A 17738-nucleotide genomic window follows, 5' to 3' on the forward strand; every position below is an offset into this window, starting at 1 on the left:
GAAATCAAGCAGGTGAGTGTCTAAGAAAAACCCTTTTTATAAATTCCTGGATGAAGCTTATTATGTTTGTTATCTTTACCCACCAAAGCATTTACTTTGGTTTGTCGCCCGATCCACAAACACTTTCGAGGAGATGACATTACCGAAAGGCAGGAACATCTGCATCAGCTCGGTGTCCCCAAATTCCTGGGGCAGATGGTAGATAAACAGGTTGCAGCCCTCGGGTCCTGAAAAGACAAAAAAAAAAAAAAAGAACAGAGCTTGTTACGGCAGAAGATCTCATGTCACAGAAGCTTTGTATTTCCATATAACACAGTTGTAAGTAGGCCTTACTGAACCTGAGGTGAAGAACCAGCTTGGTGGTCTAACTCTGGATTTACATAATCTGACCTAGCAATGGGGGTTGTTGGCTCCATGACCTGGTTTCCAGAGAACGACCAGAAATGTCAATACCAAAGCTAAGGCTCAGGTATAGTCTACAGGGCTGCTACTCAACTATGACCATAAGCACCGACCAGCTATCCACCATCCATCATCTGCAGTATCTATCTATCTATCTATCTATCTATCTATCTATCTATCTATCTATCCATCCATCCATCCATCCATCCACCATTATCTATCTATCTATCTATCTATCTATCTATCTATCTATCTATCTATCTATCTATCTATCTATCTTTCTATCTGTTTGTCTATCTATCTATCTATCTATCTATCTATCTATCTATCTATCTATCTATCTATCTATCTATCTATCTATCTATCGACATAACACCACACATACAACTGCCAGACTTTTCTACATAGGGCTATAAGAGTCAGGTGGTCAACCTTAGCAGGTGGGATAGGAGCTCCATTATTTTTTTTGGACCCAGGATCTCCACCATCCATGATCCTGCAAAGCATCGATCAATCTGATCAACACTGACTAGTTTCCACTTCTTAGTTAAAGTTGCAGAAAGGTGCACCTGCCCCACTATATAAAGTTGGCAGATGGTGGAGAGTATCTTCAATCACTGGAAAATAGATAAATAAGTGGATGAATCATTTAGTATTTGTATCAGATCTGATGAAATATGTTTAGATTGTTTTTTTAGCTAGGCTATGTTACAATATGGACCCCAAGGGCCCCTGCCCACCTCTTATGCCTGTGTTTCATTCACCTTGCTGGCAAAATGAAAGAAGATGGATCAGTGCCCTGACAGATGCCCATTTAAAGCACATTAAAATTCTTCTGTCTCAGCGTGAACACAATTAGGGTCTCCGAGCATTTCTCGCTACTAATAGAAAATGAAGCCTTGATGAATATTTGCTAAGTACAATTTTCCCCCCACTAATTTGCTGAGAGCGTTGTCGTGAGGGAGCAGCTGATCTCTGCATTTCATACAAAAGCTTAAGTTCAGAGGTGACAGAGACGCTTAATCTGAAGTCGAGGGTGTGCGGGCGACCTTAATTAATGAATACAGAGAATTTCAGTTTAACCCTTCATAGGAAGGGGCTTACTGTTACACTGACGTAGCTTCAAAAGGGGTAGAAAAATGAGGATTTCATTTAAAACTAAGAAAAAAGGGAGATGGACAGGCAAAGATCTATGGATTAGGATATGAATGTCAGTCCAAAGATTTAGATTTAGATTTAGATAGTTATGGGCTTGTTTCTCTATATAAATTCAGTACATTATTATGACAACTTGTAATGCACATCACAACCACTGGGTGGCAACATAAAGATACATAAAACAAACAACTCCTGACAGAGTATCGCAAAATCTTGCTTTTTTTTTCAAAGCTGGTCATCTCACACCATACATTTTAGGATATGTCCAGCCAAGAAGAAATTGATCAGCGCAGATTCCAGCAGAGGTGAAGGAGCTGACACATTTAGGAAGAGATCTGCACCCTCTGATAATATATTCTAGTCTATGAGGGATCTTTTAATACAAAATGGCTGTGAAAAAATGACTATTATCTCTGTTTGTCATAGCCATTTTTATCCATGATCGATTGGGCATAGTTTAAGTCTGGACTAGGAGATAAACCATACCACCCTTCAAATTTTGGTTTCTTCTACTAGACCATTATTGTGTTAGAGCCTGGGCCCACTGGGTCATCATCTAATGCACAGGATAGGTTATCAGTATCTGATCGGTGGTGATCTGACACCTCAGCCCCTTACTCCGTCCGGGTCCAGAAGCTGCTGCACAAGGATGGGGCAGAAGCATCTCTGGTCCTATTCAAGTAATAGGTGATAGACCAGAGGCCATACTTACTGTAGCTTGGTTGGCACTGCTTATTATAACCCGTTCTATCTACTAATAGCAGAAGACATATTTTGATAACTGGCTCCAGATACATTGGTATGTTTTTGGATTTTTTGGAAGAATGCAGATAATCAATAAGCAATTCAAGCAAACAAGAATATTATCAGACTCTATGCAAGCCTATGACATCCTCCCCCCCCCAGGCTGCATGATGATGGGGTAATAACTGCGCTATTGGTTCCCATACCCCCATTAGACGCGTGTGATGCCCCGGTAAACATTCACTTATGTTCTGCAGCTAATTAGATTTTTCTGGAGTTTGCTAATCTGACCAAAATAGATATATGAAGAAATAAAATCAATTCATGTTTAATGTGGAAGTGATAAAATGAAGATTGCATCGTTAATGCCGCCATCCCCGTTACAGCTAAATAGCGGTGACATTTAGGTGCTTACATCTTAATGATGGATGCCTTGTTACATAAAAGTCTAACAAGTAGAAATAATGGCCCATAATAAAGTGGAGCTTCATTTGTAAACAGACTCCACATCCAGATCCCTCTTGTGTGTAATGTCACACGGAGTTCAGGTAATGGATGATTATGGATTTAAAGAGGACCCAACACCAAAGTCAATGGAGGTAGACATTCCCTGACACCTAGCATCATGCATAGATTCGATTAGCCAAAAGAGTTTTCTCAAAATTAGAATTTATGATCTCATCAATGATGGCCTCACCACTGGGACCCGCTTGGGTCACTGGAATAGAACCATGGGTCATAGTTCTCACTGCTCAGAGTTCAATGGTGGTTGAGCATGTGTGTGGTGCCACTCCAGTGAAAGTCTATGAGTAAGACAATTGAGTCACCTATTTACGTCAACCCCATAGACGTTGAATTGAGTGCCAGTGGACATACTTGGGTGATGCTCCATGCAAGATCCTCTACACTGTGCTGAGGAATGGGGGACTCGAAATTCCGACCCAGTCGTGGGTCCTAACAAAAGAATAAATGGACATACTAAAGACCGCAATAGAAATAGGTAAAAGTGCCTGATTGCTTGAGGTCTCACTAATGGGTTTGTCAGCGATTACTAGAATGGACATCCCACATTTCCCAATTCTCCTTACAGTATGATATATATGAGGAAGATCTGGAATGGAGTGCCCAGTTTTGTCCCATTAAAAGTCTATGAGACTGATAGAGACAGCTGAAAATAGCATTATGCTCTAGTGATCCATTGAGCGCTTGTTGATCAGATGTAGGTAAGTGATAAATGTCGTTTGTGGGACAATCCCTAAATTTATTGGATTATGTAGAAGCTTTGTGTATGAAATTGTTGCAGGTCATTCACTTGCTTTATACTTCGGTGAGTTAAAAGGACACTCCAGTCAACTCATTATAATGTTTGAGAGACCATCAATTTAATAGTAATCGTTGTCTACACTCAATGTCTTCTCTTACCCTGAGAGCCCATTCCTCCAGTTCTTCTGCCCTACCTCTTCTGTCACAATGCCTCATCGCTCCTCTTCTACCTCTCGGACAATTTGCCCCCTTCTCTCATATAACTACCCATAATGCCCTTCTCTCTCACAGCCAGGTCTCTATGCCCCATTACTATCCCCCAAAGCTATCATCAGCAATTGGTGCAGCTTCCTGGACCTGTAGTGACATCATTCTCACACTGTAGATCCTTAAAGGTCCATTTTAATATAAGCTCTGCAGGGTTTGGAAGAAGCAAGAAATAATCTTAGATATTGGTACTAGACATGGATACATATACTAGACATGGGTGACAGTATAAGCAATGTATGTTTTTGAATGTATTCGATGACTATCTTGCATCATGTAGAAATTTTAGAGTATTTTGGGTTTCTTTCTAACAGACTTACTCTGTTATAGGGTCAAAGGAATCCCTACTTATGTCAATATATCACCAGCAAACTCCATCATTTGCAATTGTCTAGAAAGCAATGGAAGTAAATATTCTTCTGGTGATTTATAGATACTTTGAAGTTCTAGTAAAATGACCACAGACACATTGAAACAGCAGTTCAGCAAATACAATACATTATAAGCATTTGTGCCGACATCCCATGTTTTTGGTTCTCTTGTCCAATTTTGTTTGAAATGTTGACCACCCTTGTACATTCCTATAATGGAGTGTGGTCTGCAAATAGTTACCAATCATCCTCAAGGATAAAAAGTGGCATCACAAAGAAGAGAAAAGTTGAGTATACACTTTCAGTAGCCATTGGCCAAGCATTAGTTCGACCATAGCTATCCCTTTGGACCTCACCATAGATTTGGGCACTCAGTTTAGACAAGAGTGCATGTGTTCTGAAAGGGGTGGGGGAACAAATCGCTGTCAGGCATTACTTCCGGCAAAAGTTGAGAACGTTGAATTTCAACACGTCCAATCATTTTTTCTCATGAGTGGTAAGCCACCTCTACAGACCTTTACTTGCCATTTTTGCCCTGTTTGTGCCAAGTCTTGGAGAATGAGAGGCCACCTTAGAAAATGTCTCTGTTTTTGTCAGGGTGTAGGACACCACTCCATAGCCTCCATAACAAGGCTTATGGGTAGACGTGTATAACCCCTTTATTCCTTTCTGGACATTTCTCTATGTTTCTACGCTGATACGATTCCTTTTGTTATATTTTTTCGGATTAGCGTTCAGCCATAACTAGTCGAAAACAATGACTCCAAAATAATTTATGGTAGGTCTTTAGTTCCATAAAAGCCTGGCGCAGAGGACAAATGCGTTGTCCTCGGCTGACACTGGACTTGTAGTGCAGAGAAACCCGCAGAGCGTTTTCCTAAAGTTTGTGTTTGTTTTTTAAGAATAGCTCTAGATCAGCCTAAAGTGTATATCAGGCTCAGCAGTAATCAGGTCTCTCCAGCCTAGCCGCCTCCGATGCGCCCCTCTCGTGAGCTCAGTTCCATTACCACCTCCCTGCACTTATTGATTAAACTTCAGCTCATCCCGGCCGCTCGGAGATTGATGCCACAACTACCACATGTAGAACAAAACAAACAGTGTCCTGTACAAGTCATTAGCAGGTTAGGGACAATTTATAGGCAGCTGACCAAAGCTGAACGCCAAGAATAAACATCGAGCCGCCACAATATTGTATTCATCTGTCCAGGAGAAGATTTATTCAAGGCTATGAACGTTCATGGATTATAAAAATCCGCATTAAACCCTATTGCCAGGGACAAAACACAACAGGGTGATCAAGATTGGTCAATATGGTACCAGGATATTCGATAGGGCTTCCTTCTAGTGGAGTGTACTGTATTATGCCCACCCTTTTAAATGGAAAATTATCTTAAGGTCTCCTAAAATTTTCACTAGATCTCCATGAGGAATGGGCAAATCTTAGGAACCAGGTGACCAACATGTCTAGGAATTTGTTGTTGGCTACTAACATTTTAGTTTGCTGTCTATTGGTGTGGATGACAACAGTTATAGGAAGGTCCAACTGGTTCCTTGTTTGGTCAGTGTGGTTCTTGAAGTGTATTGCTACAGAAAACGGAATTGACCTTTAAAACTTTGGGTTTCTCGCTGTATAATGTTTGTGTCCACTTTCCGAACTATATTTAGAGGGGCTGTGAAGGATTAGAAAAGATGGCTGTTTCGTTGTTCTCAGGAAGTGACATTATGTCCGTTGGGTACATTGTCATTCTTATTCATTGTAATGGGGCTGAGCTATAACTTTTACATATGATCAATAGCCATGTTTTCTAATCCTGTGCAACTCCTTTAAGAAGAGACTCATAATGGAAATATATTGGTGTTTCCAACAAATTACAGCAAAGGACGGACTGTGTCCCATATGGTTTATACTGATCACCACAAATGGGGTCCTTATACCCCCTTGAATTTGAACAAAAATGAAACTCCCCATTGAAATGAATGTAGCATTGAAGGCATCAATCTTCGAGCAACAAATGGATGTCATCTGAGTGTGATCCGAGTACATTCTGTAACATCTCTGCCTGTTCGGGTCTCTGCACCGCCCTCTGCTCGTGTGCTGTGGCGCAGGAGGCGTGTGCAGTTTGGTTCTTGGCTTAAAGTTTTTGGTTGTACTGTGTGAACACGGCTCTAGTGCTGTGATTGTATTTGCACCACACCCGTCTTCTGCCCTTGTTTGCCTCTGTTCATTAAGTGTTAATTTGTGTGATTGACATCCTGCCTTCCTGTCAACTCCAGGGGCGGGTTCTTCCTCCCTATTTAGTCTTGACTAAATAGGGACCTATGCTTGCTATTGCCTTCTGCGTACCTGCTCCTTACTGTCACTATTTTTGCTTGTATTCTTATCCTTGACCTTTGGCTTTCCTCACTGACTATTCTTTAGACTCCAATTTGGCACTGCATCGCTCGACTGTTACTGACCATTGGCTAGCTGACCTCCCTTTGTTGTTGTCCGTCTTGTCTCCGTTTTGTGTTTCACATATACAGGGAGGGAACGTCTTCGTGGTTGCCGCCTAATACGTAGGATAGGGCCTGGCAATAGGAAGGGACAGTTGGGGGCTTCAGCTTAGGGCTCACTATCTCTTGTGTCCCGTCCCAGGGTTCAACAGCAGCTACTGGGGAATTGCTGTCCTAGCAATTCCCTAACACATTTCTTTAAAAAAAAATTAGCACCTACTCGGCCATGTGCATGAGGCCTAAATTTGATGTCAGACATCACGTCCATAGCAATCAGATTACTCTGGTGTTTATCTTAAAAGGATTTTCTGGCCCCAAATGCATTTATGATACTGATGACCTATCTACAGGATAGATCATAAGTATTGAATCTATAGGGATCACACACCTGGATCCCATATAGATCCAGTAATCCAGGTGTTAGAAGCTACAGCAGATATATGCGTGGTTTGGGTGTCAGCCCCCCATAGATCACCTAATGATGACTGTAAATGTGTATCACAAAATCATGTTTTTTTCAAAGCTGGTCATCACTTATTTCGGCATACACCGAGCCAAGAAAAAAGGTAAGAAAGGTCACATCTATATATAATTTAGGGACTCACCTTCTCTCTGTTGCTGTGGGATCATTGGAGGTGGCTGTGGAAAAGCTTGACTGATCTGTCCATAGGCAGCAGGATAAGCAGCTATTGGGAAAACAAGAAAAGAGAAGTCAGCAAGACTCTATTAACTTTCTATTCATTCCCACTAAAAAAGGTCTAAAATGTTACCGGGCTTCCTGACCCAACGGGTTATAATTGTAGGTTACAGTATGTTGCATGAAATTGTGGAAAACGTTGCAATGCCAAAGGTGATACTTTCATAGACCGCAGTACTAAAGAAATCTCTTATTCAAGAGCCGGGTGTTGTCAGATCTGACACTTTCCTTGATTTCTACATCATACTGGTATTTGCAGTTTTTTTCTTCTGGTTCACCTACGTGCCAATTATATTGTACCGAATGTAAGTGCTCTGAGCAGTAATGGTACAGTATGTTCCCCGAGCTGACATAGCAAGAAACCTAATAATGTATATTTAAGGCCTGTGTACTAAGAAATAATGGATACAAATTGCTATATTTATGTGTCATTCCCCATTCACCAAGGTCTGAAAAATCCAATCTGCTTGATTCCCATGAAAGCCGCAAGAAAAGATTATGCATGCTGACAGATTATAATCATGCTCAGTACAGGTCTAAATGGCAATTTTTGTGCGGCGGCGCTCGGTTACCCTTTTGTTTTTTGATACAATTATTCGGGAATTCGGAACCACGGCCGGAATCCTTATATAGCAATGCATTATCTTTGCTGCCCTCTGCTGTTCAGATCTACTGCTGCTCTGATGGTTGGGAACCCGTCCATAGCTTTTAGTGCAATATCTATGGCATGACATAATGCACTTATTAACGTACGTGGGCAGGGGGTGCCAGGTGTCATGAAAATTATTATATTGTTCTGTAGCGATTCTTAACACAAACCTGTATTTTTCTTGTAATGTTCTCTCAAGGATTGAGATTTAACACTTTGTCTACCTGTGTTCTCTTTGGGAGTCCTGATTATTTATGAGACTAAATTCAATGACATACCATAATTCCCAAATCCTGTACCCGAATATATAGGAAGAGCTGCAAATGTCTTGTGGGCAACACTACACTCATAACCAAACCTAGTTAATGCATACTTAAAGGAATTTTCCACCTTCTTTAGGGGTTCGGCTATTAAGACCCCCGTGATCAGCTATTATTACCCAAATGCATAGATGCAGATCATCCTCCGGAGCAGATTTTAGTAGTTTTCCAATGTGCAGAGGAGGGTTTCAAACATTACCCCTTCCTCGCACCCCTATATCACCTCTATAATCCCTAATAAGATATACTGAAAGGAGTTATCCATAGTGGCCAACCTTTTAAAAGTGGATGTTCCACCATAACAGCTTATCACTTATACACAGGGTAAGGGAGAACCAGCCATCGATTAGGAGAATGGCCGCACTTCTGGGAATGAAAGACAAGCGCTATACTTGCCTAGCTTACTCAGTCCCATAAAGATTGAATAGGATGGCACATGTGGGACTGTCACTCCATGCAAACGGGGATACAGGATGATCATTGGGGTCCGTGGGGATCAGGGACTTATCACCTATCCTTTGGGTAAGTGATAAGTTGTTATAATAAGGTGACTTCTATAAAGCAGTCCAGTCTCTACATCCTTTTACTTTATTAACCCTTTGTAAAGAAGTCACTGTCAATAGGAGTTATTCCAGTTTCAGAACGTTACCCCTTATCTAAAGGGGCATTCACATGATGTAACATGCACTGATTCTAGCACGATAACTCGCGTAAGGATCAGCGCTGCAAAACAGAATCCCATTGACTTCAAGGGGTTCCGTTGAGCGTGTGTAACCCATTGAAATCAATGGGTTAATGGGTTGATTTCAATGCGTTATGTGCATTCAACGGAACCCATTGAAGTCAATGGTATTCTGTTTTGCAGCGCCGATCCTTACGCGAGTTATCGTGCTAGAATCAGTGCACGTTACATCGCGTGAATGCCCCCTAAAGGATAGGAGGTAACTGGTAATTGGGTGGGGATCCAACTGCTGAGACCCCCACTGATCATGAGTATGGGGGTGCTGTGCTAAAGGGGTATTCCTGTTAGAGCAAGTTAACTTCTATTTAAAGGGTAACTTGACGATAGTGAGTGTGTTACCCCAGTTTTGAATGGAGAGGTTGGTTGGACAGAGAGTACCGCACCATTTCAATGAGACCACTGGAGTTATCGAAACATAGCTATCTCTGTTAAATCCAATGAATGGAACAGGGTTATGGCCAACCAATGTGTGGTTGGTTACCCACTATATTCAAGTTACCCCCTTGCCTTGAATACCCCTTTAGGTGCCCTAAAGTACCACTGTAAGGTCATAGAGTTTAGAAATAGAGAATGCATTTTTTTCTAATGGATGGCTAAAAATGGACTACATGCAAAACAAACATCTGACAGGTAGAAGTGTTACTATACAGAGCGACATAACAGATCATATACAACGTCATATCTGTAGATAAATGGATGACAATTCCACATACACAGCACAGCCACATGAGAGCTCTTTATACAACTATGGGAGAGAGAATCCTGTAAATTTCATGTCAGATGGGCGCAGGGCAGGGGGTGCCCTCTCCACGGGGGTAAGTTGATTAGAGGCCAGGTAACCAGTGACCTTACTGAGATTGACAAAGACTTTCTGAACTCTCCTTGAAGACTTTAGATTTTATTGAATTACTCTCTTAATATGAAAGGTGAACACTTGAAATAAATAGATGGCAGGCAGTCAGTGGTGGCATCGAGAGGCCGGCTGATGTTATTACACCCGTGTAGGTCGCAAGACTCTTCCAAGACAGTGAAGGCTGAAGATGATCACAGAGAAAATGTCTTAAAGGGCGTTTGTCACAAGCAGATAGATAGGTTAGGGTCACCTGAATCAAACAGGGAACTATACAGTAGACAGAGGTGGAAACAGAAGGCTCCATACACTCTATAGCAGTCACACCAGAGTACTGTATTTTTGTTCCCATCCAAATGAATGGGATCAAAAATGTTCCCCAGTCAGAAAACCCTTTAAGACTGGTAAATGCCTAACTAACTATTACTAGTTTGCTAATATCACCAAGTCAATAGCCATTGTTAGGCAGCCCATATACTTGTTTGATTGATAGCTATTCCTCTTAAATCCACCATACACTTGCATGCTCAGCAAAGCTCAATAGGGTGAAGAGAATAACCTGCTGCCAAACACCACTGGCAGTAACTTACTTCTAATGGGAACAAATGATTGGCACAATGAATGATATCTGCCATTGGAAGTAAATATCGTGGCCTCAATACACATAGAATTCAGCTAATTTTTATCTAGCGTGTATTGTCATATTTGGTTGAAAAAGACTTTTTCATGGGAAATATAACATTACATAATAATTCTATAATGGAAGCCTGTCATATTGGACATGTAGTCTTATCGGCTACCATCAGGTTATAGAGCAGGAGGAGCAGAGCAGATTGGTGTGAACTGTCATTTATTCATTTTATTCTCTGCATATGCTATATTTAGCAGATCTATCTATCTATATCTATCTATCTATCTATCTATCTATCTTTCCTTCTATCTATCTATCTATCTATCTATCTATCTATCTATCTATCTCATATCTATCTATCTATCTATCTATCTAATATCTATTATCTATCTATCTATCTATCTATCTATATATCATCTATCTATCTCATATCTATCTATCTATTATCTATCTATCTATCTATCTATCTATGTATCATCTATCTATCTATCTATCTATCTATCTATCTATCTATATATCATATATAGACAATGGGGCAGAGTTATCACAGTTTTATGGTGCAGTGGGATGATATTGTGGCAGACATATGGACCAAGGTCCTTTCTTGCGCCAAATGTGTGGCACAACCCCTATTCCACACCTTGCTTGCCATATTGTGTGAATGTATGAGTAGCAGGGATGCCTTGGACGGATAGATTCAGAAAACTGGTGTGAGTTATCATGGAAATTTGCAATGGTTGCTGGTGTAGATCTCCATTCTGGTGCAGGAACGTCTAACTGATTTATGAAGAGACGACAGCAGCCTTCATCAGTCTCTCTTCTTCTGCACGTTGGGGCCTTTATTGGGACTGTTGTATGATAAGCCAGCCTTAATAAATCCACCCCAATATGTGTACGTGTAATGAAAAACTTCATGACCCCTTGATACCTAAGTACAAAACCAGCACGGTTTTTGCACCTGTAACATAACCAGGGTCCATTGTAGTTCTGTCCTGTTTGGGGGAGCCTTGACAACATAACAACATAGAGTGTGTCCATCCATCCATCAGCAGTCACTCCAGGTCTATGACATGAACACATCAGTGGCGGTATATAAGGGTTTATTAGGAGAAAGTGTTAATACTAACGACCTGCGTACTGCTGCACTCCGGCATAGGCTTGCTGCAATGGATCTGCCGCAGTGGGACTCTGTGCTGTAAAACCAAAAGGAAACAGAACATTAGTGATGGGCTCGGAGACTTCATAAAGATACATACAAGATTGGATACAGCACATTCATTGCAAAACCTTCACGTACACATAGAAATTCACATAGGAAGATGAGTAGCCATTCGCTAATATGTCAGGGACTATACTCTTGGTTTTACAACACGCACTATACTCTGCTTCCCATAAAGTGAAACTAAGAACAAAAACGGGTCATTGCTGGAGGCATCAAAAAAGTAAGAAATGGCCAAAATAGATTGACCTCTGCATTATAAGGCGGTGTTGTCTGGCAGCTGCCATGTACCGACAATCGAAGCAAGCGGAGGAGTTCTGGCTATGTTCAGAGCATAGGCTACATGGTAATGTCCTTCAGTAGGTGCTGTACTACTGATTCTGGCGCAGTTGGAATTTTTTCTTGAGCCCTCACCATTCCTGAGCAATCGTTTCAGTTAGTTCCAGCACAATTAGGGTGGGCGGCTCCTGTCTGTCTGCTCTAGTCAAGTACTGCCCACCTGACGGTAGAGGGTATGACTGTGCTGAAAGTAACAGAACTAATTACTCAGGAAAGGTGGGGGCTAGAGAAAAAAATTCTAATCATTGGAGTATTGGCCATTGAAGAGTGCAAAGAGTTGGAGTTGATGGTGGTGGTGAAATGTTACTTTATGTATGGAGCTGATACTGACACTGTATGTTGGTATTATCTGAGCACTATATGGTGGTATTTACCTTCTGCTACTTTGACACTATAGAGTATATTATTTTTGCAGTGTATAGAACTGTCATTTAGGCAACTATATGGAAGTGTTATTTTAGCATCAAACTGGTAGGTATGGTTTAGAGCCATAACTTGGAAAAATGTGGAATTGGTCCTCCACTTAACATGTGCTATTATCCTAATGCCTTAGGTAGTGCACCTCTATTGCTATATCCCTGATATGGTTAGTGTAATGTATGAAAGTACACAATGTAAGGGGTTCTTAGGCAAAGTTAGCAAGTCCCAACTGGTGTTTTTTACTCTCAGTACACTCGGCACTGTATAGCTCACTTTGACAAAGGTGTCCATGTGGCTGTCCAGATGGTTAACTGCAATGATACTAAAAATTCAGGTATATTTTACCCCTCTCACTTTTGTAGACAGTCTTCTACAGTGTATCTCTCCTGTATATCTGAAGTACAGGGCCATATAACATGGACATTTTCTTGCATTCTCAGAGATACACACACAGCCTCAAACACGAATTATCATACGACACGGCTTACTAAACAGCACCATAGACACTGCAAAGCACTAAGACACAAAATAATAGATAGGACAGATTCTATTACAAATTTAGGAGCCAAGCAGACACTTTTGGAAGTCAATGGAGGCGATTATCCACAATGATCTATATATGAGACCCTAAAGAAGGAAAAAAAAAGACATGGGGATTTAGGTCGAAACCAGGGACTTTTCGTCAAGGTACGGACTATATTCCTCTTACATGGAGTTTAAAAAAAAATCATTTTTGTTGTTAGTTCCACTTTAAATCATCCAAAATATAATTGACATTAGAGACAATGACGTTATTGGAGAACATAGGAGGTGTAGTCTACGCTGGTCTGGGCTGTAATACGCTGAGGTCGGAAGGGAGACGTATTCCAAACGGCACAAATACAGACACGCATGACACATTATTATTGGGGGAGGTAATAAGAGGGGCGAAGACAGCGGTAACATATTGACAGCATTCTTCATAAAGGAAGCGATTCCATTAAATGCCCTTGAAAATGGAGCTGATTTAATCAACGGACCGGGTGTAATAACAAATCAACGCTTATCTCTGCAGTGATGTATGGAAAGAGAGGCCCATAATATCTATATATAGATCCGAATATTATGCATCCTGCTTGTAATGATGAACATATGTCAAATCAGAGAAAAACTTATTGGATCATTGGTTACAGATGTCATCTGCTCGGAGAGGAGGAGAAGCATTATCCAACATGAAGTAACTAGATAAATGATATTGTGCTGAGGGGATGCTGGCTGCAGAGTCCTTCTCCAAACAATAAGCAGAAGACGGAGACGACTCTGGCGACAGATGTAACTATGGGAAGTTTCCAATCAAATCCCATTTAAAGGGGATGTCTGGAAGTTAAGAGTGGTTGAAAGTGCAAAAAGAAAAAAAGCAGGAAAATCAATTACTATTATGAGCTCAATCACTTATGTAATGCACTGAGCTCCCAGGGCTATGTTCACATTCGCATCATAGGCGCAGATTAGAACCTCTGTTGCAAATGCTGTTACTTTTCATGGGCAAAACAGAATTAGATGCGACGACCGACACCTTGAGCACCTTGTTTCTGTTAGGCACGGCTCCATGGTGCACCAAATACAGATACAGACCGTGTTAGGGAGGGTTCACACGGTGTAACGTGCCGCGTGATGTGGCACGTCTACGCCGCAGGAGCCTTTGCGGGCCGTACACGTTCCCATTGTTTTCAATGGGAGCGGGGATCGTATGCGCTGCGCTAGTTTGCAGCCGTGATTTTGCGGCGGCAGCAAAATACACTACCGGCTCCCATTGAAAACAATGGGAGCGTATACGGCCCGCAAAAGATCCCGCGGCGTGAACGTACCAAATGACGAGCCACAATACTCCGTGTGAGCCCGGCCTTAGACTTGCCCACCAACTACCAGATGATTCCCAGGAGGTCCAGGCTCGAACACAATAATGGTCTAACCTTCAGCTCTCCAGCTGTTGTAAAACTACAACTCCCAGCAAGCATACTTGCTCTGCTGTTCTTGGATCTTCCATGGAAGTGAATGAAACATGTTGGGAGTGCCGAAGGTTGCTGACCCCTTGTCTAGCAGAAAACACTCAGATATGAAGGGTGCTATGATCTATTTCCAAGGGCCTGTTGGAGGGTAGACCCCCAAAATCCTTTTATCTGGTGTGCACAAGGAACCTCAGTCTTGACACTGGCCACGTCAACAGATTCATAGATGTGAACAGAGCCTAAGTGACTGATACTTTTTCAATTCTTGATTTGATGGAACAACACTTATCAGACTAACGTCCCTTGGATCCACTAGACTAAATGATTCTGGTGACCCATCCTTCTAAAACCTCATTAAATAGACCATAAGACCCTTCAAATTTGGGTGCCTTCTGTTGGATGATTATTGTGTTATATTGTGGGGTACTTTGGTAGGCCACACCAATACTGCTTATCCCCTATCAACAAAGTAGGGGGTTAGTGTGTGATGACTGTAGGACTGACTATGGGGACCCCGATGATCATGAACATGGAGGGTCCCATGTCCCCTGGTTGAATGAAGCTTCGATCACACCACTTAGTTCTATGGGATGGCCAAATCTGATCTTCGTCAGTCCTATAGAGTGAAATAGAGCGGGCAATATGTTATTAAAATCAGGGACATAAAACCCCGGCAGGAATCCCTACTATTATGGCCTTGTGCTCACGAACATTGAGAAAAAAACAGATGTGGGGCCTTTACTTCCACAAATCTTTCATAGACTTGAATCTACTGACAGATCCGTGAAAACAGTGAACGCAATGGAGCAGATTTATTAAGCGAAAAACAGCTTTGTAATGGCCGTCATATGGATGTTTTTAGAACAAGATGGGGCAGATTTATTACATTATCTCAGCTCAACACTGTCTTAGTTGCCCATAGCAACCAATCATAGCACGGCTTTCATTACAAAAGGAGCAGAATACAAAGTGAAAGCTGCACTGTGATTGGTTGCGATGGGCAACTAAGACAGTGTTGAGCTTGGACAGTCCGTTCCAATCTAAATCTGTTCCAATGTGTAGTAAATATGGCCGTGTGTTATTCACAGTAGTGTACATGAGGCCTAAGTGTACATGAGGCCTACCATAGTGTACATGAGGCCTACTTGTATAGTTTCCCCGCAGCTCCACTAGCTTTATTTAATCTCTTCTCAAACCAATGGGCCGTCCATGTAATGGAGGACAGAAAAAGTCCTCCAAAGCAAGAGACGCCACTTTGATGAGAATCCTAAACATAGGACCCCTCTCTATTAACACAGCCATCCTGGAAATTGCAGTATTTCTGCTGAGCGTATTTTTCTGCAATGAGGCTGCAGGGGCTGTTTATGCCACGTAGGGCCCGTACTTAAAGGGGTTTTCCATGCTTAATAATTGATGACCTATTCTAAGGATAGGTCATCAATTTAAGATCTGCAAGGTCTGATACCCAGGTCCCTAGCCGATCTGCTGTTTGAAGAGGCTACAGTGTGGTACATTTTGTATAGTGGTTGTGCTTGGCTCTTGAGTGGGACTGAGCCGCTATTAGGACATGTGATCGATGGATGTGACATCACATGACGTGTGATGCGGGGCTGCTGCTTCAGACATCTAATCCACAGAGTCCTGGGTGTCCTAAGCATAGGTCAGCGATTGAGAACTCAAGGCAAACCCCTTTAACTTGGTGCATTTGTCTTTCAGGAACCTGGGAAAGTTGTGGAAACAGCGTCCTTTATAAACTTCCTTAATAGTTCTGACCCAACAGACATCACTAAGAAACCTACTAATAGGGTTTTTAACTCTATTAAGGGCTAGTTCACATGGGGCAAAATGGTCAGGATTTTGACGCCTCCCATTGAAATCAATGGGAGCTGGTCATTTCGGTTTGTTCCCTTTCGGATTCTTGCCCTTTCTTCAGATGGATTCCACAGCTGATTCAGCTGTGGCGTCCGCCTCGCGACAAGACCCTCCAGACTAGGCTCATTCATTTGGGGCTAATCCGCCCCGTGTGAACTAGCCCTAACTCTTTAAAACACATATATAGTAAAGCAACCCTAATACCAAGTGCTGGTAACATTGTCTTCGTCGTCCTGGAGTAGCAGGTCTTAATTTGCATAGTCTGAAAAATACACATTTCCTTAATTTCTCTAAGGAGTGCGCAAAGAGCATCGAACAGGCAAGAGGCACATCAAAAAAATCAAAGACAAGTCCCTGACCAACTCCGCTGGCTTCAAGGACGTGATGTAGGTCAAGCGAGCCCCCATTTCTGCTCGGTGTAATATATTCCTATGTGACATTCACTTTAACAAGCTATATATTTTAACCTGAATGAGAAATGTGCCTCGAAACGCACCGGGCACCGTCGATTTTACGCAGAATTTTATGCAATGCCTCTGTTTATAGGTCAAATAAATGAGTGCATGGACAAGACACATCTGCATTGTTATATGCGACCTTCAGCAGCCTCCCTGCCTTCACCAAGGTCACCAGGCCGGCAATAAAGCGTCGGCCGAGACGCGGTTTACCTTCTTCAATCCAATTTAAGTTTTTTTTTTTTTTTTAGTCTATGCTTTAGTCAATCTAGTTCCGCAATCGTATCATTTCATGCAACAAGCTTACAAAATTTATGTAGATTAAAATTCATGGGCGCCATAGTGCGCAGTCCGTATTATTAAGATTGATTAGGACGGCCGATGGCGTGATTAAAGAATTCGCCGTTTACTGTTGTAATTAATTAGGCATTCACACACAACAATAACCAAAAGAAAGTGCTGATCAGGGCGGAAATGGTGAGAGGGCCCAGATTTAGTGCTCACATTTAGCTGCGGATGAGGCCACAAGCTCTGCTCTACAGTCATTACATGGACCTGTCCTTGGCTCGGTCACCGTCATGTCTACTGGCCGTGTATTAGGTCAAGATGTTTACCCGGCTCAGGTTTTTCCTCTAGTTTTTGAGTTTTTGTTCTTATATTCCCCAGATTTGCCCCTGTATATAATCCTATGTTTCTATCCGTTGCATATAGTTTATCATTGATGCAATGAAAACCATCTCTCCAGCCAGTAATCTGCTGATACATAATACCTATAGGAAGAAGCAGAGCTGCAGTGTAAAGCATGGTGGAGGGACAAGGAGGCAGTGTGAGGCTCTAACCAAACTGGAGGTTGATTGT

The 17738-nt window shown here is 41.9% G+C and overlaps 1 protein-coding gene across 15 annotated transcripts in view; it reads right to left on the minus strand.

Annotated features, from left to right (window-relative positions):
- The window catches only part of CELF4 (CUGBP Elav-like family member 4), a 908448-nt gene that overhangs the window by 56217 nt on the left and 834493 nt on the right, over positions 1 to 17738 (minus strand). For 5 of the 15 annotated variants that reach the window (XR_012715420.1, XM_075269740.1, XM_075269743.1 and 2 more), the window contains exons 9-11: positions 11715 to 11780; positions 7304 to 7384; positions 84 to 227 (exon numbers count right to left, since the gene is read on the minus strand). Coding sequence is in view for 14 of the 15 variants with exons in the window: in XM_075269740.1 (XP_075125841.1) it covers positions 84 to 227; positions 7304 to 7384; positions 11715 to 11780 (291 nt within the window). In the remaining variant the exon portion in view is untranslated. The remainder of the gene's footprint in view (positions 1 to 83; positions 228 to 7303; positions 7385 to 11714; positions 11781 to 17738) is intronic. The other 10 variants (XM_075269747.1, XM_075269752.1, XM_075269745.1 and 7 more) reach the window with 3 other exon arrangements.

Source organism: Leptodactylus fuscus, chromosome 1 (genome assembly GCF_031893055.1).
Source record: "Leptodactylus fuscus isolate aLepFus1 chromosome 1, aLepFus1.hap2, whole genome shotgun sequence".
In the NCBI taxonomy this organism is placed as follows: Eukaryota; Metazoa; Chordata; class Amphibia; order Anura; family Leptodactylidae; genus Leptodactylus; species Leptodactylus fuscus.